The sequence below is a fragment of the Notothenia coriiceps genome, unplaced genomic scaffold (assembly GCF_000735185.1).
Source record: "Notothenia coriiceps isolate Sejong01 unplaced genomic scaffold, NC01 NC01_scaffold00008959, whole genome shotgun sequence".
Taxonomy (NCBI): Eukaryota; Metazoa; Chordata; class Actinopteri; order Perciformes; family Nototheniidae; genus Notothenia; species Notothenia coriiceps.
In genome coordinates, this window is record NW_011341660.1 from 123,125 (window position 1) to 143,238 (window position 20,114).

At 41.5% G+C, this 20,114-nt stretch overlaps 3 protein-coding genes across 3 annotated transcripts in view; all 3 read left to right on the plus strand.

The window, feature by feature from the left end:
- setdb1b (SET domain bifurcated histone lysine methyltransferase 1b) overlaps positions 1-7,901 on the plus strand; it is an 8,665-nt gene extending 764 nt beyond the window's left edge. The window contains exons 2-22 of the mRNA XM_010770524.1: positions 368-494; positions 593-763; positions 898-1,099; positions 1,284-1,357; positions 1,465-1,655; positions 1,788-1,917; positions 2,123-2,381; positions 3,199-3,303; positions 3,552-3,852; positions 3,950-4,211; positions 4,447-4,537; positions 4,617-4,733; positions 4,828-4,997; positions 5,138-5,380; positions 5,511-5,678; positions 6,174-6,307; positions 6,469-6,488; positions 6,635-6,753; positions 6,868-7,124; positions 7,237-7,325; positions 7,583-7,901. Coding sequence (XP_010768826.1) covers positions 368-494; positions 593-763; positions 898-1,099; positions 1,284-1,357; positions 1,465-1,655; positions 1,788-1,917; positions 2,123-2,381; positions 3,199-3,303; positions 3,552-3,852; positions 3,950-4,211; positions 4,447-4,537; positions 4,617-4,733; positions 4,828-4,997; positions 5,138-5,380; positions 5,511-5,678; positions 6,174-6,307; positions 6,469-6,488; positions 6,635-6,753; positions 6,868-7,124; positions 7,237-7,325; positions 7,583-7,700 — 3,348 coding nt within the window. The 3' untranslated portion in view covers positions 7,701-7,901. The remainder of the gene's footprint in view (positions 1-367; positions 495-592; positions 764-897; positions 1,100-1,283; positions 1,358-1,464; positions 1,656-1,787; positions 1,918-2,122; positions 2,382-3,198; positions 3,304-3,551; positions 3,853-3,949; positions 4,212-4,446; positions 4,538-4,616; positions 4,734-4,827; positions 4,998-5,137; positions 5,381-5,510; positions 5,679-6,173; positions 6,308-6,468; positions 6,489-6,634; positions 6,754-6,867; positions 7,125-7,236; positions 7,326-7,582) is intronic.
- Positions 7,902-9,402: 1,501 nt separating this feature from the next.
- Positions 9,403-16,640, plus strand: LOC104944905 (meiotic recombination protein REC8 homolog). Its single transcript, XM_010770512.1, has 16 exons — positions 9,403-9,433; positions 9,521-9,663; positions 10,349-10,424; positions 10,515-10,635; positions 10,750-10,813; positions 11,728-11,795; positions 11,890-11,968; positions 12,052-12,178; positions 12,256-12,430; positions 12,981-13,179; positions 13,593-13,786; positions 13,928-13,970; positions 15,145-15,232; positions 15,673-15,753; positions 15,877-15,986; positions 16,200-16,640. Exons 2-16 carry the CDS (start codon positions 9,531-9,533, stop codon positions 16,301-16,303), a joined length of 1,662 nt encoding a protein of 553 aa, XP_010768814.1. The 5' UTR covers positions 9,403-9,433; positions 9,521-9,530; the 3' UTR covers positions 16,304-16,640.
- A 284-nt stretch (positions 16,641-16,924) lies between these two features.
- The window catches only part of LOC104944907 (dual specificity protein kinase CLK2-like), a 6,531-nt gene continuing 3,341 nt past the window's right edge, over positions 16,925-20,114 (plus strand). Inside the window, exons 1-6 of the mRNA XM_010770513.1 lie at positions 16,925-17,384; positions 18,072-18,162; positions 18,240-18,306; positions 18,381-18,497; positions 18,573-18,739; positions 19,110-19,204. Of these exons, the coding sequence (XP_010768815.1) occupies positions 17,319-17,384; positions 18,072-18,162; positions 18,240-18,306; positions 18,381-18,497; positions 18,573-18,739; positions 19,110-19,204 (603 nt within the window). The 5' untranslated portion in view covers positions 16,925-17,318. The remainder of the gene's footprint in view (positions 17,385-18,071; positions 18,163-18,239; positions 18,307-18,380; positions 18,498-18,572; positions 18,740-19,109; positions 19,205-20,114) is intronic.

Below are 20,114 nucleotides of genomic sequence, written 5' to 3' on the forward strand. Positions count from 1 at the left end.
AGAAGTACTTACAAGAAATTGTTTGACCTTCTGTCTATTGCCAACAAAGGGTATATAACAAAGTATTGAGATGTAACTTTTGATATTGACCAATACTTATTTTCCACCATAATTTGCAAATAAAGTTTTTAAAAATCAGACAATGTGATTTTCTGGATTTTTTTTCTCTTCTCATTTTGTCTCTCTTAGTTGAGGTATACCTAGGATAGAGAAAATGACAAGCCTCTCATCTTTTTAAGTGGGAGAACTTGCACAATTGGTGGCTGACTAAATACTTTTTTGCCCCACTGTATATACGAAACTGTGGATATTCTATCCATTTGATTGTAGTGTATGCAGATAATGATGGCATGTTTAATTTTTCCAGTTAAAAGATGCCTCGACAGCGCTACAGAAAACCTCCCAGCAGGTGCAGAAGTTGGTCCACATTGTCACCAAGCCTTCACTAAATGCTGCTTTGCCACGGTCTCCATTAAAGCCTCCACCGCAGTCAGGTTAGCACACATCTATTCCCTAAACAATGTTAGATAATCCACACCTGTGTGAAAGTAGATTTTATGTTAACAGTGTGTTTGGCTGTTCCTTCCTTCAGGTATTCAGGCTTCAGTGCCAGCAGTGTTTGTGTCCCAGGCTCCGTCTCATTCCATGACGCAGCCGAACCCGAACATCACAGAAGACGAGCTGAGAGTCGGGATGACCATTCTGGGAAAGAAACGCACCAAGACCTGGCACAAAGGCACCCTCGTTTCTATCAGCCCTGTCGGTACGTTACCAAAACATTTCATTCTTCTTTGATGCCCTTCAAGTTTCCTGTAAATATAATTATTTATTGTATTTTGTATTTTATTAGTTCAATTGTGCCATCTATAAATAAACACTCCCTCTGTTTATTTTCAGGAAATGGTGTATTCAAGTATAAAGTGAAGTTTGATAAAGGGAAGAGTCTGCTGTCTGGGAATCATGTAGCTTTCGAATATAACCCCACCCTGGAGATTCTGTATGTCGGGGCTCGTGTCGTCGCCAAGTACCAGGACGGCATCCTGGTGTGGCTCTACGCTGGAGTCGTGGCAGAGATGCCCAACAACAAGAACCGCATGAGGTCCGTGGATTTAGAGTTTAAACTAAGGCCAATTGTAGACAGGGAATATTTTGGCCGGCATTACACAATTTTAAATTGAGGTATAGCAAACATTTGTTGGTCCATTCGCATTTTGCTGTGCAAAATTGTGTTGCAGAATGACAACAAATGACCTTGAATTTAAACATTTATTGTATCTTTTCAGGTTTCTGATATTTTTTGATGATGGCTATGCTTCATATGTCCACCTACCTGATCTCCACCCAGTTTGCCGACCATGTAAGTGCCAATTTCTCCATGTTTTCTTTCTTTTTTGTTATCTGTTGAATTACTTAAATGCATGAATGAATATACTAATTAAAGACTGTGATGATCCTTGTTCACAGTGAAGCGTACCTGGGAGGATATAGAGGATGCATCATGCCGAGACTTCATTGAGGAGTACATCACGGCATATCCCAGCAGGCCTATGGTGCTCCTGAAGGTCGGACAGATCATCAAGACGGAGTGGGAGGGAACCTGGTGGAAGAGCAAAGTGGAGGAGGTGGAAGGGAGCTTGGTCAAGATCCTCTTTTTGGTATGTTGGTGAGATCAATGATAAAAAGCATCTACTAGTTAAAAGAAGGATTTATGTTCATTGCCAGTACCCACATCAGATTGAAGTGGACCTATCTGTGCAGCAGTTGATGAAGCTTTTTGTGTTTATCAGGATGACAAGAGGAGTGAATGGATTTACAGAGGCTCCACCAGGTTGGAGCCAATGTTCAACCTGAAGATGACCTCCGCCAACACCCAGGAGAAGAAGCTGGCTGGCCAGCAGAGGAGCCGTCCTAACATGGGTAATGTTTCAACCTACACCATTGATCCATGTCAAAAGCCCAATTTATAACAAGTTGATGCAGTGTTTTAAGGGGAGACACTACAGGTAAATGGTGTCTCGCCCAAAGAAAACGACCACCATTTTTAGAGTGTTTCTGTTAATATCATGTTCAAGAACATTCATTCATGTGTTATGTTTTGTTTTTTGTCCACTTTAATCTTCAGGGGCGTTGAGGAGTAAAGGTCCAGTAGTCCAGTACACCAGTGACGGACATGTTGGAACTTCGGTCAAAACGCCGCAGGGCTCACCCAGCCAGCCTCCGCAGATATCACAACAACAATCACCACAACAACAATCACCACAACAACAAAAATCACAACAACAACACCAACAACAACAACAACACCAACAACAGGGTCTTCAGCCACAACAAATCCAACAGATTCTTCCGCCTCCTCAGCCCCCTCAGCCTCTTCGTGTTGAGTAAGTGATGATTTCTGATCCAACACTAACACTCCTGAACGCATTTTTTTCTGTGGTGTATACTCTGCAACAAAATCTGAATCAACGGAGGGCGATATACCTTTTTATATGAAAAAATCTCGATAACAAAAATCTGTGTCTTCTTATGATCCAGTTAGAGGTTTAACGTCACAATATCCCAATAAAAACACTGAGAGATCACCATTTGTGAAAAGGGAGAAAATAATTGTATTCATGTATTATACTGCACTGTGAAATCTTCCCAATTTCATTCATACTAATTTGAAATAAAGTGGGCGTTAGCTTATAAAAAGTTTAATAACTGAAAACAGGTTTTACATTTTCCACCAGAGAAGGCAGCAAAACACTGCTTTTCTACCTGGTGTTAAAGTACTCATTAAGTCCTTCTCAAAGCAGCATAATGTTGGGCCACTTTGGGGCAGCAGAACAACCAAAACAACACAAAATACACATATAATGACCTGGCAGTGGCTTAGTTACACAAAATGTGAATTGATAGACAACCTTTTTTACACATTTAAAAGACTAACATTAACCTTTATTTCGATTCATGTTTTTGCAATTTTTCTTTTTTTTCCCCGATACATTTCAATACAATATTCATTATTTTTGGTTTTTCAGCTACACCAACTCCTGATGGAAATCAATAACCATTGACCGCTCTCACATTACACATGTTTGATGCTAATTCAATGAAAGACAAACAGTAGATTTTTGGAGCTTTAAACCTAGACGATAAGGGCAGTGGAAACCTTTGATACTGACTGACTGTCTTTTTCTCCTCGCTGTCTTCAAGCAACAAACATCAGATGGCAAAGAAGAGCACCTCTCCGTTTATTCCAGGGATAGGAGGGACCCATGCCTCCAAAATCATGCAGTCTCTTTCTGCCGGCCCCATGAGGTGAGTCCACCTCATCATTTGTTCTAATAAGTTAAAGGGCATTTTAAGTATATTCCATATTTGAGTTCTCCCGTTAAATGTATGAAAGGCACTCTGAAAACTTAGCATGGTTGCATGAAAAACGAAAAAACAAAACGTCAAACTAGTTATTTGACATGCACATTTAAGAGCTTTATTCAAAACATTTTGTACAGTCCTAATAAGATGCTGACCTGTTCTCTTTTTCTCTTTATTTTGTCAATCCATAGTCCAAGAATGTTGAGCACCCAGGATATTGTTGGTCCCACTTTCAAGCAATCCTTTCCGAGACCCCCTCTTCTGGTCTCTTTCCCCCCTGCTATTCCCCAAACGATGGCCGTCGTCCCACATCAGCCCTCTTACCGCGCCTCCACGGACCGCATCTTCTACCTGGCACATGCCTGTCAGCCCGCATGTCTGAACCGCGTCAGACCTGTAAAACCAGACGTGCACCGAGGGAAGAACCCCCTCCTCACACCTCTACTGTACGACTTCAGACGCATGACGGGACGGCGCAAAGTTAACCGGAAGGTAAATATGAAGGAAGAGTAGTATGATGTAGTAGCTGTATGAACGACTACCTACATTGAATTTTAAAACTCTTGTCTTCCTCTTGTCCACCCCTCAGATGTCTTTCCATGTGATCTACAAGGCTCCGTGTGGGCTTTGCCTGCGAAACATGGGGGAGATCCAGCATTACCTCTTCCAGACGCGCTGTGACTTTATCTTCTTGGAGATGTTCTGTCTCGACCCCTACGTGCTCGTGGACCGGCCCTTCCAGCCACAGAGGCCCTTCTATTACATTCCAGACATCACTAATGGAAAAGAGGACATCCCCCTCTCCTGCGTCAACGAGATCGATTCCGGCCCGCCTCCGAAAGTAGCTTACAGTAAGTATTCAATTCACACATTTTTCTTTTTAAACTGTCCACTCTAACACTAACAATAGCATTAGTGCAATGATAGATCCAGGGAGTACTATTTTGTTTCTGAAAGGTATTTTTGCAAGCCTTGAGCTTTCGTCCTCACCTGCATGTACAAAATATACATTAATAAATGATTACATATCAATGGAGCTACACTTCTGCTGACCCTAATTCCTTTGCCTCCTTTCTTCTCTTCAAGGTAAAGAGCGGATTCCTGAAGATGGAGTATACATCAACACCAGTGCAGACTTCCTGGTTGGGTGTGAGTGCACCGACGGCTGTCGAGACAAGTGAGTGGAGCCATCATTGTTCATATTCCTCAGACTCGTCACAGTATTCTGACCACATGTCTTTATTTCTTTGTTAAAGGTCCAAATGCTCCTGCCACCAGCTGACCCTTCAGGCTACAGGCTGTACACCTGGGGCACAGATTAACACCAATGCTGGATTTCTGCACAAACGATTAGAGGAGTGCCTCCCCACAGGGTCAGACTTTTACACACACCATTCAAAATGACATAAGGCTGTTATTTCTTCTTCTCCCTGTCTGAATGTTTCTCTCCTGCTCTCTTCCCCTCAGGATCTACGAGTGTAATAAGCGGTGTAAATGCTGTGCTGAGATGTGCACCAACAGGCTGGTGCAGCATGGTCTGCAGGTGCGTCTCCAGCTCTTTAAGACCCAGAACAAAGGCTGGGGCATCCGCTGTCTGGATGACGTGGCCAAAGGCTCTTTTGTCTGCATCTATGCTGGTGAGGAAGGGGAACCATCTTGGAAGGATAGATTTGACGGAATACAGACTCATCTTAAGTTTATTCATAACAATTCAACAGGAGATGATTTGATTGCAAGGTGACTCACTTCTTTATGTCTTTCCCTCCCGCTTTACCAGGTAAAATCTTGACGGACGACTTTGCTGACAAAGAAGGTCTAGAGATGGGCGACGAGTATTTTGCCAATTTGGACCATATAGAGAGTGTGGAGAACTTCAAGGAGGGCTATGAGAGCGAGGCTCACTGCACGGACAGCGATGGGAGCGGCGTGGACGCGTCGAGGATAAAAATCCAACCCTCCGCTTTAGTAACAAATAAAGCTGGAGGGAGGCCGCCCAGAAAGGGTGAGTCCAAGCCCAAAGGTGAGGGACCAAGATGGTGCATGATGGACCTGGTTAGATTCTCAACTGTTTTTCATTCTCTTGTTTTTTCCTGACGCATATACTCCTTCTCCTCGTGATTTAAAATAATGTATTTCTTTATCTGTTATAGCCCAAACCGCAAGCTCAGGAGACAGCAATGACGAAGATGAGAAGGACTCAAAGAGCGAAGACGAAAGTGACAGTTCGGACGACACGTTTGTGAAGGAAAACTACTTCAGCTCCAGCTCGGTGTGGAGGAGCTACACCACCCGGGGTCAGGTCAAGGGCAACAAGGAAGGTGAGCTGGAGGCAGCTTTAGGGGGTGTGGGAGGGCTGTGGTTTTATTTGAAGGTATAGTTGTACAAGTAACACTTAGTGAAGGGTTTTATTAAAACATTGATTAAGCTCAGAAAACCACAACTTTTTTGTCCGGATTAAACAAATGAGATGTTCATTAGTGAATTTGAGGTGAATTTGTTCAAAGCCAGCCTAAAGGTTTCCAGTCGATATGCTATGTTAAGCTAACAGTGCTCTGACTCCAGATCCATATTTACTGTAGAGTCATTGCAGTTATGATCTTCATTCTTGGAGAGAAATAAAAGAAGGGCATTTCCAAAAATATTGAATTATTGTTATAAAGACCTTTGGTGTCCCAAAATTGCATCTAACAGAACACAAAATGACAGACGTGTTAATCTTTTACAATAAAATGAACTGGTAAAATGGAAGAGTATTTGAAACTGGAAGATTTAATCTCTTTATTTTTATACACACCTCTCCTTTCCTGCACCAGGGAGTCAAGACAGTAAAGATGGCTTGAGCCTTTCAGCAAAAGGAACCGATGAGGAGAAGAATCCGCCGTCCATGCCTGAGGAGACGGGGAAAAGCAAAGTGGCTTTATGGCTCACCAGCCAGGGGCTGAAGAAGGTGAGGGCAGAGAATAAGGTTATATCGAGCTCTTTGTGGACAGCCTTTTTTAAATGATTCGTCCCTCATTAGACCTTTTTGTTATTTAAAATGTGGCTCTTATTCCAAGAGATGTTGTGCTGTGTTGTCAATGATCGTTTATTTTCTTTATTCCATTACAGGAGTCCGGGGACGGCAAAAGGTGTGTTGGAATTACCAAAAATATTCTTAAATAGATAAATATTTATTCCTGATTTCAAACATTTTGAACACCAGCTCTTAACCGCTGTGGTTAACAACATAACGTTTGATTGTTGTTAAGAGAAATTGTGTGTGTCTTGTGTGCAGTCAAGTGAAGTCAGAGTCGGGGAAGAAGCAGGATGTGATGACTGTCTCTGACAGTGATGATGTTCAGACCATCAGCTCTGGATCTGAAGACAACAAGGAGAAAGAGAAAGTCATCCCGGGTGAGGAAGAGAGAAATGTTAAAGCACTGTATTCACACCCCACAAATATTGACCACATGGTTTTTACTTTTTATTTATTGTCGTTTTGCTTCTGTTGCTGCTGTTCTGTCTCAGGTGTGACTAAGAAGCAGGTAGCAGTGAAATCTACTCGTGGGATCGCTCTGAAGGGCAGCCATGGCATGATGGTGAAAACGGGACCACCTGGAGGCGGGGGAGGGCAGGGAGGTCAGGGAGGGAAAACAGGAAAGCAGGGACACACTGGAGGAGGCGGGGAAAACACTTACAAAAATTCCCGCCTGTTCTTTGACGGAGAAGAGTCCTGCTACATCATTGATGCCAAGTTGGAAGGAAATCTCGGGCGGTACCTCAATGTAAGTGTTTAATCTACAGGATCTCAGTGTGTGTCCGTTAGAGGTCAATTTAATATATTTTCCTATGTATTTATCTTGTATTTGACCCTCTCGTCTCCTCTTTGTCTTACAGCACAGCTGTAGTCCTAACCTTTTCGTCCAGAATGTGTTTGTGGACACGCATGACTTGAGGTTTCCCTGGGTGGCGTTCTTTGCCAGCAAGTGAGTGTTGGAGCAAATGTTAAGCTTGTCACAGATCCTTTTTTCAGAGTCTGAGGAAAATTAAAGCAGTGAGGCTTTTGGGGATTTTAGGGAATTTATATTTTGAAGAACAAGCTTTTAAACTGGAAGTGATTATTCCTTATTTCACATAATTGATCACCGTGACCACCAGCTTTAATTCCAGAAATAGACAATTAGTTTAGTATTAGTGCAACATTTTATCTTTATTTTAACATCCTGCTTGTGTCCCTGTGCAGGCGGATCCGGGCCGGCACGGAGCTGACGTGGGACTATAACTACGAGGTGGGCAGCGTGGAGGGAAAGGTGCTGCTGTGCTGCTGCGGGTCCACCGAGTGCAGAGGGAGGCTGCTGTGATCCTTCTCTGCTTTATCTGTAGGAAACTAGGAGTCCTTTTAACTCTGTAACTTTGTTCTGTTATTTTTTAAAGTTGATCCATGCATTTTATTACAGCTGTTTTGCGGCTTTATTTTATAAGAAACATGTTTCCTGATGTGTCTCATTTTACCCATAAATCTCTTTCTTTACACATGAATAAAATGCAATGTTTCTTCAATGAACCTGAAGTGTCTCTTAACTGTCGTGAATCAACATTGGGTATAATAAAAAATATTATAATGATTAATTAGATGTCTGAAAACACAAGAAATTGTACAATTTCAAGGTGAACCGGTTTAATTATTATCGAAAGACAATTGAAGAAAGAAATACCTGCAGCTAATGTGGATGCAGAGGTTATTTTAATAAATACACCATTTATTTATTGTTAACATTAAATCCTCTACAAACTTTTTTAATTTAACAAACGTCTTGACAAAATGTTTATGCCAATATTTTAATGCATATGTAATACACGTATATTACATTATGCATTAAAATACTGGGGCCAATATCAAACTTTATTTTCATTACTCACATTGGGACTGACCAATCAGCTTAATTCCTAAAAATAAACAAGCCGACAACAATCATTTTCTGTCCCACAGTATCTAGTGACCCTGCTATAGTGTGGAGTTATATCTGCAATTTAGCAGCTATTTTATTTATTTCCCGAAAGTGTTTCTAAAATGTTTTACTACCCCACCGTCTTGAAGCGTCATTCAGGATGTTTCTCTACAATCTGGTGAGTAAAAAGGTTTTTCTCACTATTTTAAATCGATGAAAAGCTAGTGGAGGTAGTTTTTCTCAACGGGGTATTAACTACACTATCGACCCGTTTTTTTGGAAAATGGTTGATAGAAATACATCTGTGACAGAGAATTATGTTGTAGATTTACTACGGTTCTGATCATTCTAAGGAGTCCTTTAAACAAACTAAATATACAATGTAGGTTAAGAATTAAATGTAACACTTTCCCGCAATCTTTGTTTTATGTTTTTAAGTGAAGGCCACTTATCAGTAGTAGCCTAGTAGTCAAACAGCAAACTGAATATTTTTAAGGGTTTATTCTACATTATGTTGCGTTGGTTCACTTTCTGTATACGTTTAAAAAAAGAAAAAAAAAAGTCCCGCGGTTACAACCGCCGCACCACTTATTATTATTATTTTAATTGTATACCATTTTAAAACCGGGATTCCTGATCCTCCATCTTCTAAACTGCACATCTACGGTAAAGAACAAAGCCCGCGGTGCAGGTGCATCGGCGGCAAAATATAACTTCTGTCTGGCAACAGAGACACTGTTGCTCTACTGTACAGTGTGAGCCTTTGAAGTGACCTTTTACAAAAGACAACAGCTTCGAAGATGGAGGTCAAAGGTTGTGTTATGACAAAGGGAGAAAAAAAATGCGTGTAGGCATATTGATACACATATAACACCCTCCTTTAATTTTCTGGTGTTAAACATTTTTCAAATCAAATTAGCTTTATTCACATAGTTAATGTCAGTGCAGACCCACTGACCCAAACTTTAACATATAAATGTAATAATTCAGAATTCAAAAAAGACAACCAACATTAACACAATATTAAAGTGTAACGAAAAACAAATGTATTATAAATAAATGTGTGTTGATTTCAGGCTGGTGGCTACAAAAGGAATCAAAATTCCCCGCCGGGATTTCCTTAAAGTCAACGTGATACGCACCTGGTAAGAAGATATTTTATTCATTGTCACCTCTTTATAATTGGGTGAACTGTGAGTATGTGCAGTGACAATAAAGCTAATGCCCTACAGTGATGATATCATGAGCTACGTGCTGCAGCGAGTGCCCCCCCCTCAGCCCGGCCTGCCTCGGCCTCGCTTCTCCCTCTACCTCTCCTCCCAGCTCCAGTACGGCGTCATCCTCGTCTACCACCGTCAGTGTGCTCTCCTGCTGCGTAAGCTATCAACAGACAGTCACTGTCCTCACCAACAGAGCCCGGGACCCCCACTGACACACACCCCTAACCGCTCCCAACACGATGCATTACATTTAACGCACATCAATAGAAAATGCTGCGATCCGCGGACGTTCCTCTGTATATTCTGCACATTTCTGCTGTCTCAAAACAGCACAGATTATTTTACTTTAAATTCTGATACACTGTACATCTTTTTTTCTTCAGAGTAACTTTTCATGTTATTGTTGAACCTACATTTTTGTATATTTTTTATATTTATGTGTCATGTACATTTCAGCAACATTTATTTTTAAATAGTTTTCATGTTTTTTTGCCCCTATTTCTTGCTACCTTATTCCTCTTACTCTGTTTATGTGTGCACCAACGCACACGCCCTGTATGAGTAAATCTACTTTGCGCCATACAATTTCCAGCAATGATCAATGATATGAAGGCGGTTACAAACCTTGTATCAAAAGAAGATCACACACACTAGCTGATTTTGTAAAGAAATTCAGGGGAATTTAACTGTTTATCTATTTTTTCCATGCCAAAGAGCATTATAACGCTATCTTGGGTCTATTGTTTTTATTGTATTATTATTCTATTGTTTCTCAAGTGTCTATGTGATCAAAAGACATTAACACTTTCAGTTTTGGACTATGAAATGATGTTCTTCCAGAGGAGCTGGAGTCTGTTTTGGTGAAGCTGTTGAAACAGAGGACATCCCAGATAATTGACATAGATGAGCCCAGCAGGTGAGAACAGGTACTCAAAGTTTTGAATCTGCAGTTACAAACTAAAACTAAAAAACGTATCTTGCTTCTGGACTTCCTGTTTTCCCCCAGACAAGCGTTGGACTTCCCAGATGCCCTGAGTCTCATGGAGGACACAGAAGGAGCTCTGGACCCGTTGTTCGGATTGATGTTCATGAGGGAAGCCATACCCAGTCCCAACACACTGATACAGGTACCCAAATATGGAAGGAGATGTAACACTTGTACGGGAAGGTAAAGTTGAAATCATCTAAATATTTGTATGAATGAAATAAGTGTACTGTGTGTATTTTGTTGTATTTCTCAGATGGGTCAAGAGTATCAGAGGGAATGGTCTCCTGAGCTTCCAGCTGCTGATGAACAAAATAGCGGTAAGATGGCTCAATGTGCTGACGGACAGTAAAATAAACATGTCTATAGGGTATTTTGTCTTTGCATCAGCGGAAAATAGAATATGTTCTGTAGAAAATCACTTTTAGTGATGTATATAACATACAAACTAGTAAATGTGATATTATTACTAAAATAATAGAGAAATATTACTTAATGAGGGCTAATTTGAGCTGATAGATAAATACTATAATAGAATAATAAGAGAAAGTTTGATTACTTAAATTATTGAAAGCAAAATATACATCAAACTTATCTTTCAATTTTATCCGGACAATTGCCGTAAACTCCTAAAACACTTTTTTTCTGTTACTTTTATTAGAAACCTCGGGGAACATATTGAAGAAGAAACCAAATGTTGAATGATGCAGAGATGTGTACAATAAATGCAGACACAAATAAAAGCAAGAATACATGTTGTATCATTTAAACAAGAACAGATAAGAAACTAGAAAAATACATGAACCAAACACATTAAGGCAAACTTGTTTGAAATGCTATATCAGGAGAATACACAAGGCCTGTCCTGGTTATTATCAGCGTTAATTAAATGTCAGCTTTACAGAAAGACATACAAAGCATGCCAAGAACTGTACAGAGTGTAAATACCAACAGGTCACAGGAATAGACAGAGGTCAGATAATGATAAAAAGGCAGATATCCAGAGCATCAGGCACAAAGAGACACTGTGGGTCTCATCAGAGCCGACTGCCTTCAACAACAACATCCTGCTCATCAGCCGAGGCCATGATGACACGATGTTGTGTAGCCACATTTCACCTTCGCATAAGAGAGCACTTTCATTTCAGCTTGAGAAGTTGTGTCCTCTCCTGCTTGTTTGTGTGGCTGTGAAATAATGTTGTTTTTTAATACATGTCAATCATATTTCCCCCAGCCATAACTGCATCCCTAGAAACCATCACCCTGAGAGAGAGGGAGCCTATCGTCATCCATCCCGCAGAGGTACCAAGTCAAATGCAGCACATACACTTTTTACCTTTTTTGGGGGGGGTTTTCACCTACATCTAATTCTTCTTCTCATTCTACTGAATGCTAGTTCGAGGGCATGGAGCTGGTTGATCAGCACCCAGATACGATTGACATCCTCATGGCCCAGACAGGTTACTTTCCAGAAGGTGCGTTGCGAAACTAGGAGCTCCTTTTCCAGCAAGAGAAGGGTGACAATAAGATAGTTATGGTTTTTCTTTCTTTTACTTAGGTGAAGATTTTGATATACTGGAGCAAGGAATGCAGCCAGGAGATCTGGAGATGGATATTGAAAGGGATGTGAGAGAAGAAGACCTGGAGGGAAAGACAACAAGAGATTTCACAGCTTCCACTATTGAGTAAAGTATCTCCATGGAAACGTCAGCAGAAACCCACAGGGCCACACACAATAACACCATGCTTCTCTCTGTGTCAGCTCACAGCACCCCACCCTCTCCACTGATGACGTCATTCTGCCTCAGGAAGATCCAGGCCTGTCCGGGGTGAAGCCCAGATCCCCTTCAGACCTGCACACCCCCACCTCTGTGCCCATCCTCCCCTCCCCACCACATGTAGCCGGGAAACGTCTAAGACCATTTCTACAGTTGAAGGTGCCAGATTTGGAGTTTTCGTGCAATCACAACCGTGCAGGAAGTGTTTTTAGAACAAACTTCCTCCTTTTTTTGTTCAAATACAGTATTGTTTTTATAACGGTGTCCATTGATTTCTGGGAATTGGTATCATCATGGTTCCTGTAGATCCTTTAGAAATGTTAAAAGGCACTGAAGTCAGTCATCTCTAAATAAGGCCTACATTTTTGTTAGAATGTTTAAAAAGTCAAAGCAGGTTTATTTGGGAAATCTCTATTGAATTGTTAAAGTTTAACAAAGACAAGACTAGCCCGCTCTTGAATTTGGTAATAAATAGTTTTTAAATCGATTGTGGTCTAATGGTAACATGTCTATTGGCGGGGTCTCCTGATAAACTCACAACATTAACACAAATTGCATTTTAAGCTGCTAGGATAAATAAATGTCATCAAAAGGGATTTTTCCCAACCTGGCAACCCAATGGCTGTTCTCATTTTAGAGAGACATTCAATGAAATGCCTTTAGCAGCTGGAGGAAAGTTAGGGTTAATTTCCATCCCTCCCATTCCCAGGATGTGCCCACTCCAGAGGTGCAGATGAGGAGGAGGAAGAGGCAGCTGATCTTCTTCGACCCGGAGACGCAGATCCCACAGCAGGTCCAGCAGGAGCAGATCAACGACCCTCATATTGAGACCGGACCTCGTCTTACTTTTCAGCCGCCTTCTCAGAGGCTGCCCTCTGCTGCTGAGCTCTTCAATAATCCCTGCACACGTCAGTAACACTTGTAAAAAACAACAATCCTTGAATACAAATCTTTTTTCACACCAGTGTTTAAAACCATGTTCCTCATAAACACTGAACAGCCTTCTTCCTGTGTTACACTGTAAAAAATGTTGTTGTTTTTTTTGCCATGAAACAGTTCAGAAGACTTCCTGTATACTGTATTACAACAGTGGCACTAATTTTAAAATATGATTAACTTCTTTTAACAGCTTCTTTTAAGTCATATTATTTTTAATTGATGGTGATATCTATTATATTTTTATACACATGTTTGATATGAAGTGAGGGTTTTTTGTCACTTCAATTTTGCTCGTGCACATCTGCAACTACTGCTGTTTTAAGTTGTGATACATGTTACCTTTTTTCAAAAATCTACATTGATTTTATTTTCCACCTCGCAGCCTTGCCTGAAGAGTTGCTGTTACTATGGAAACAGGCTGCGACCATCACGCCTCTCTCAGGCTCGGACCTGCAGGTCGGGGAGAGAATGCCCGAGTCCACCGACTCCGAAAAGGAGAGAGAGCATGCAATGGTGGAGGAGGTGGAAGCACGGGAAGGAAAGGATGGAGGTGCTGCCCTCAGCCCCTATAGTGAGGTGTGGAGGAATGTTTATTTGTTTGTTTGTGTGTGTGACTATGGTATCAATAACTGTGAAGCCTCTTTGTGTAGGGAGAAGATTTAGTAATGTGTGTGTGTGTGTGTGTGTGTGTGTGTGTGTTTGTGTGTGTGAATACAGTTCAACCGAGATGGCGTAGACCTGGAGATGAACGGGTTTTCAGGTAAACATTGTGTAAAACAAAACGAAACATGAAAGTGTGCTGGGGGTGAAGTGTGTGTCCACATCAGTTGCTTTTAGCGCGACCTAGGCCCCATTTACACGGAAACGAAAATGAACCGAATTCGATATCAAAAAAGTATTCCGTTCACACGCAATCGGCTCAATAAACGTGTCCGTCCACACAAGACCGCACAACTGAATGATGCACCCCCACTGTGAAATGCACCCCCCCCAAAAAAATATGCTTCTCTTGATCCCATTCTTAAGCATTTTTGAGGGTATATTTGTAGGACTAGTACCAATAAATGGAGCAAGTTTCATGTATGTGACCCTTTTATTATGTAAGATAGCAAGGGGTGCATATCGTGGCAACCAGGCCTGCCATAAAAAGCACCCCTCAAAATAAAAATGTTTCTCTTAATCCCACCCTCAAGCACTCGATGCAAAGATCCGTTAGCTCATTTAGACCCGAATAATTAACACAAAAAGGTAAAAGAGGCATCTTTAAAATGCAAAAATATGCTGACAAAGACTATGTAACATTTGTAAACATATATTTTGATTATTATATGACAAATATGTGATACCTGGCTCGAAACACTCGGTTGTTGTTGTTGGCGGGTGAGCAGGAGAGGTGGGGAGAGGCGGGGCTATGGCGTATAGGGCGTACACACGGAGCCGTTTGGCCCCCCAGAGCGTTCCGTCGGCAGATCTACCCACCTTGGGACCCGTTATCGTTTGAGGGGTCCGTTTCTGCGGTTCCGTTACGGCCTCGTGTGAACGAACCGTGTATGCCAGGGGTGTCAAACTCAAGGCCCGGGGGCCAAATCCGGCCCGCGACTTCATTTCATGTCCCACAATTCATCTCAATTTAGACTTTTTTCTCGGAATTTGACTTTCTTTTTGAAAACGTTACTTTTTTTTCAAAATGTCACTTATTTTATTTTATTTTTCTCCAGAATTTGGCTTTTCTTTTTAAATCATTTTGTGACATGTGCACTGAAGAGACTTGCAATTGTTTGCTCTAGACTTCTGCTTTCAGATGTAGTTAATGATGAAGTTAGTCAGAGGTGGGGGATAGGCATGTATCACTTATGGTTAAGGGTTAGGGCAAGCCTACAGGGAACGAATACAAGCTAATATAATATCTAAAATGGTGTGTGTGTGTTTATCAGACCCTGATACAATGCTGGAGAGATCTGACCAAAGGGAGACGTCTCGAATCAGAGACATTTCCCCCATGTTCTCACCCGAGAAAGAAGGGTAGGTACCGAAGATGTGAGTGCAGCAAGGATGGGTAACACATAGGGATGTGAAGATAAATGGGTTAGAACACGTTACCACATTTGGCACTAACTTCAGCCAGATCTTTACCATACATTTCATGACAGTCAAAAAAGGGCTACATATATTACACTGACTGGAGTATGGGAAGCCGTTTGAGTTTATATTCCATATCCTCCATATCCTCGATGTCCTCCTCTACTCTGCCCTTTGTATACACTATATGGACATTTGATCAGTGAGCTGCAAGAGCTCTGACATGTTTGTAGTTGCGTCCATTTTATTGTATACGGTCCAATATTTTCCGTATTTGAATCCAAAAGACTTCAGTTTAGATCTTTAAAAAAATACACAATTTGCCACTGAGTGCTCTTTAAATGAATGTGCTGTCATGTTTATGTGCACATGTGTGTGTTCAGGCCTGCTGTCCCCAGGTCCCTGAAGGACATCCCAGAGGTGGTGGACGAGTTCCTGGAGAGAGCTGCAGAAGAGTCTCCTGGGTAATGACATTGAACGCATCACTATTACTCACTCAGTTGAAGCTGTATGGTCATTTTTCCCAGTCTTTGCATTTAGTAACACTTTGGAGATAAGCATATGATCGTGTGTTTTTGTGTGTGTAGGCTGCCGTTCGATATCCCAGAGAATGAAGAGGGGCACGTGGTGTTTGCTTCTCTCCTGCCGCCAGACGCAAACCGCAGAACTGTCAGCAAAAGCTTCATGAGGCTGCTGGGTGAGGCGTTAGTTAGTCCATCATCCCATTTCTCATGTTGAAATTGTGTGTTCTGTTACATGTTGGAGGTGAAGGTGTCATTTATGGAAGCTTTAATGATGAGTTGAGCTGAAGAAGCAATATCTCTTAATGGTTCATGGAGAGATTTTCATATGATCTAGTTGTGTTAGACTTTAGTTTTGTTTACAGTGGAGTTGTTTGTGTTTTCTGCAGAGTCTTTAAAAGCCAAGAGGCTCCGTGCAGAGCAGGACGAGCCTTATGGAGACATTTTGATATTCCACGGACTAAAGTACGAGGAGCAGCGCCAAGCTTTGTGATGTGTTCACAATCACCTAAAGGATATTTTTTATGTTACCGTTTTTATCACAGATTGTATTTAAAAATATCTAATATACAAAATATTTATAGAAATCTAATGTTTTGTTACTGATCGCTTCATGAGATTTGTTTTTTGTGTTAAAATGGTTGGAAGGTTTTTAAAACACTTTTTACCTGCTGTTTCATGTAATGAAATATCCAAATGCAAATCATTGGTCCACTTTGTTACTGTGACCAACACGTTGTATCAAGTTTAGGAGGTTTCAGACGAGTATTTTAACATTTCTTATGGTTCTATTTTTCACATTTTTATACACCTCATATTGTTCAAGTAATGTGACCTTTTAAACATGAACGACAAAATAAAAACTTTATAAGAGCAGTGTCTGTTATTTGTGTGTAGAAAGCATGCACTGTTTATTTAAAGGTATGTGTTTTATGTATAGCAGGACAGGTGTGGGAAAACATGTTGCGGGGGTTAAGGAGGTGCAAGGAGGAGAGTGAGTCAAGTGGAGTGAAACTGGATCTCTCCTCCCCCTAACCACATCTTGATTCTCCTCTGAAGACTTTCTCAGGGTGTTGTGACCAAAGTGTATTATTAGCATCTGTATGCGCTCTCTCTTCTCACCCTCTCTCTGTCCTCCTCCTGTCTCATTTCCGTCTGGCGCTTTCTGATTTTCTATTAAGCTTCAACTTTCTTCTTCACTTTTGTTTGATTTTTATCTTAAGCTAGTTTCTCTCCTGTCAGTTGCGTCTCACTTTCGCATCTGGTTTCTGCTGACAGCATTGGGAGCTATATTTTACTTTGTCTCAACTCCAAGTCCTCTAGTTGTACTGTGCCAGTTCTGCTTTATACTTGGACCGTCCTGTCCTTTGTGCCTTTTCTCTCCTGCTGATCTACTTTTTGTGCTTTTGCTTCACCTGCTTCTCTCCTTTTTCTTTACAACCTCCCTCCATCCTCTTCTCTTCCACTCAAGCTCTTCTCACCTCAGAGGAGCTCTGCCCTTCTGCATAATGGGAAAGACAGAGCTGTGCACTCTCTATAAAGGATTTCTGGACTGTATATGCCTCTGCCTCTCTGTGAGTATCTCCATTTTCTGTGCCTGAGTTTGCTGGGTTCTTGCTTCGATTTCTTTCCAAACACACTTATGTCACCTCTGTATCATTAGGGTTGACTTAGAAAATCCTCCGCACTATGTGGTGAGGTTTAACTCATTGTTCGTTCTTTAAACTCCACAAATCCCGTGCAGACTGTGTGTTTACATGTGTCACTTGCTGTCTGTTTCGTGGCCCGTGTCCTGCATAAGTGTCTGCTCAGCACTGGGCTTCTGATATTAATAACAGTCTCAGAATGCCGATGGAAATAGAGCCTCCGCTCCTCCAAAGAGGCCAGAAGCCAGTTGACTTTTCTTATTAACCTCCTTTGGAACAAGCTCGGGTCATTAGGCTCAAACTTAATGTAGAAGCTGGAAAACTGGAGATTAAAAAATGTATCACGTCTGAATTTAGAGCTGTTTTTAAGACATACACGACATAAAGCTTCTTTCAATGTGAATATGTTTCACTGCGTGCACGTTTGTCTTCATCTAGGTTTAAATGTATCACGAATGACAGAGTGTAAATCCTCCTGATGACCTTTGGCCTTCAGGGTCAAATGCCACTCACTCTGTTTCAGTCTTTAGTTGAACGGTGTAGAAAGGCACTGACGCAGATTGATCTCTGCCCAGATATTTACTCCACTCGTCATGAATTTGACTTTGTTTCCAGCGGAGAAACAGCGAGTCTGATTGCGACAATGAGAGGGACACTGAGAACGGCCACCTGATCTACCGGAGCGGGGACGTCCTGGAAGACAGATGTAGGTATCAGTTCGGAAGTTTTGGCAACCGTCGTACAAATGCTCCAGCTTTAATTTCACCTCAATCTGTCTCACAGATGAGATAGTCAACACTTTAGGTGAGGGGACCTTTGGGAAGGTGGTGCAATGTACGGACCACAGCAGGTAAGCTGCTTCATCTAATAAAGAAGGCTTGACGGACCTGCAACATGCGTTCATTGATTTGTTTTGACACACAGAGGAGGGAGTCAAATTGCTCTGAAGATCATTAAAAACCTTGATAAATACAGAGAGGCAGCCAAACTGGAAATCAATGTCCTGGAGAAGATCAGCGAGAGAGATCCAGACAACAGAAAGTGAGTAGTTTGTAATTTTGACTATTTTTCTGTCTTATACATCTACATTATCTCATTATTTTATTTCCCCATCAGCCACTGTGTGCGGATGCTGGACTGGTTTGATTGCTACGGCCATGTGTGCATCTCTTTTGAGCTGCTGTCTCTCAGCACCTTCGACTTCTTGAAGGCAAACAACTTCCTGCCTTATCCCATTAACCAGATCCGACACATGGCCCAGCAGATCTGCCACGCTGTCAGCTGTGAGTGCAGCATGCAGCATGCATCACCCCCCCCCCCACCGCACCGCTTTTCCTCTTTACTGCTAAATCAATGCCATCCACCGATGAGAGTAAGCAGATTAACATCTGACGGATGATGCAGCAGCCACCAGGCAGGTAGATGTTTACCCGAAGATGATAGAAGTGTTTTTGATTTACATCATCACACAAGATTAAAGGGGTAAACACATCCAGGGGTGGGTGTCTGATCAAATGTTTCACTATCTTTGTCCCTGACATTTATTATCCCCTACTAATCCATCACGTCTGTTTCAACAAAGAAAAAACTCAGACAGACGGGGTGTTGGCTCGTCAGATGAATGTAATCTTCCTCTCTGTCTCTCTACTGCAGTTCTCCATGACAACAAGCTGACTCACACCGACCTGAAGCCGGAGAACATCCTCTTTGTGATCTCTGACTACACCTTCATATACAACGCTGAGAAGGTACACAACTGCAGGCTGGCACCTTCAGGGGATAGAGAAAATAAGGATGTTGTAAATCTGTTCCTGTAGCATATTGTATGTGTGCACAGTTTAACTTTAGTCCTTTAGGATGCTGGGATAAATGCAGGCAGAGCAACCTGAAATTTGTTTTGTTGTTGCACATTTTGATGTAAAATTTGCATCAGATCCTGTGTTTATCCAGGTTTTGTTTGCTAAACTAAGTGGGANNTGATCTCTGACTACACCTTCATATACAACGCTGAGAAGGTACACAACTGCAGGCTGGCACCTTCAGGGGATAGAGAAAATAAGGATGTTGAACAAGCTGGGATACATGCAGGCAGAGCAACCTGAAATTTGTTTTGTTGTTGCACATTTTGATGTAAAATTTGCATCCGATCCTGTGTTTATCCAGGTTTTGTTTGCTAAACTAAGTGGGACAATGTGTGGCATACTTTAGGAGATTTGTTTTTTTATAAATCCTGTACCCTGTTTGGTAATTGGTGAGATCTTTGAGCGCTGCAATATAGCTTGAAAGACTCTGGGAAAAGAGGTAGGATGAAAAAAAACAAAACACATTTTGAACATTAAAGCATGTAAACATGTCACAGTCGAGGCTCAACATACAAATATGAACCTGAAAATAAGCATACATTTCCCTTTTAAAGGTTGTAACAACACCTCTGGTGAGCCATGCAATAAAAGTTAGACATTTTGGGAAAAATGCTGAGGGCCTTTTCACTTTCCTGGTGAGAGTGAGATGAGAGTAATTTAACTTTCATGTATTAACGGCATTAACTTAGGAAAGCTTCTGTCAGGGCTGAGCGAAGCAGGCAGGACCCAAATGCAGATTTCGCAGAAAAACACCTTTATTCCAAGGTCACATGGAAACAAAACGGAACTCTTCCCC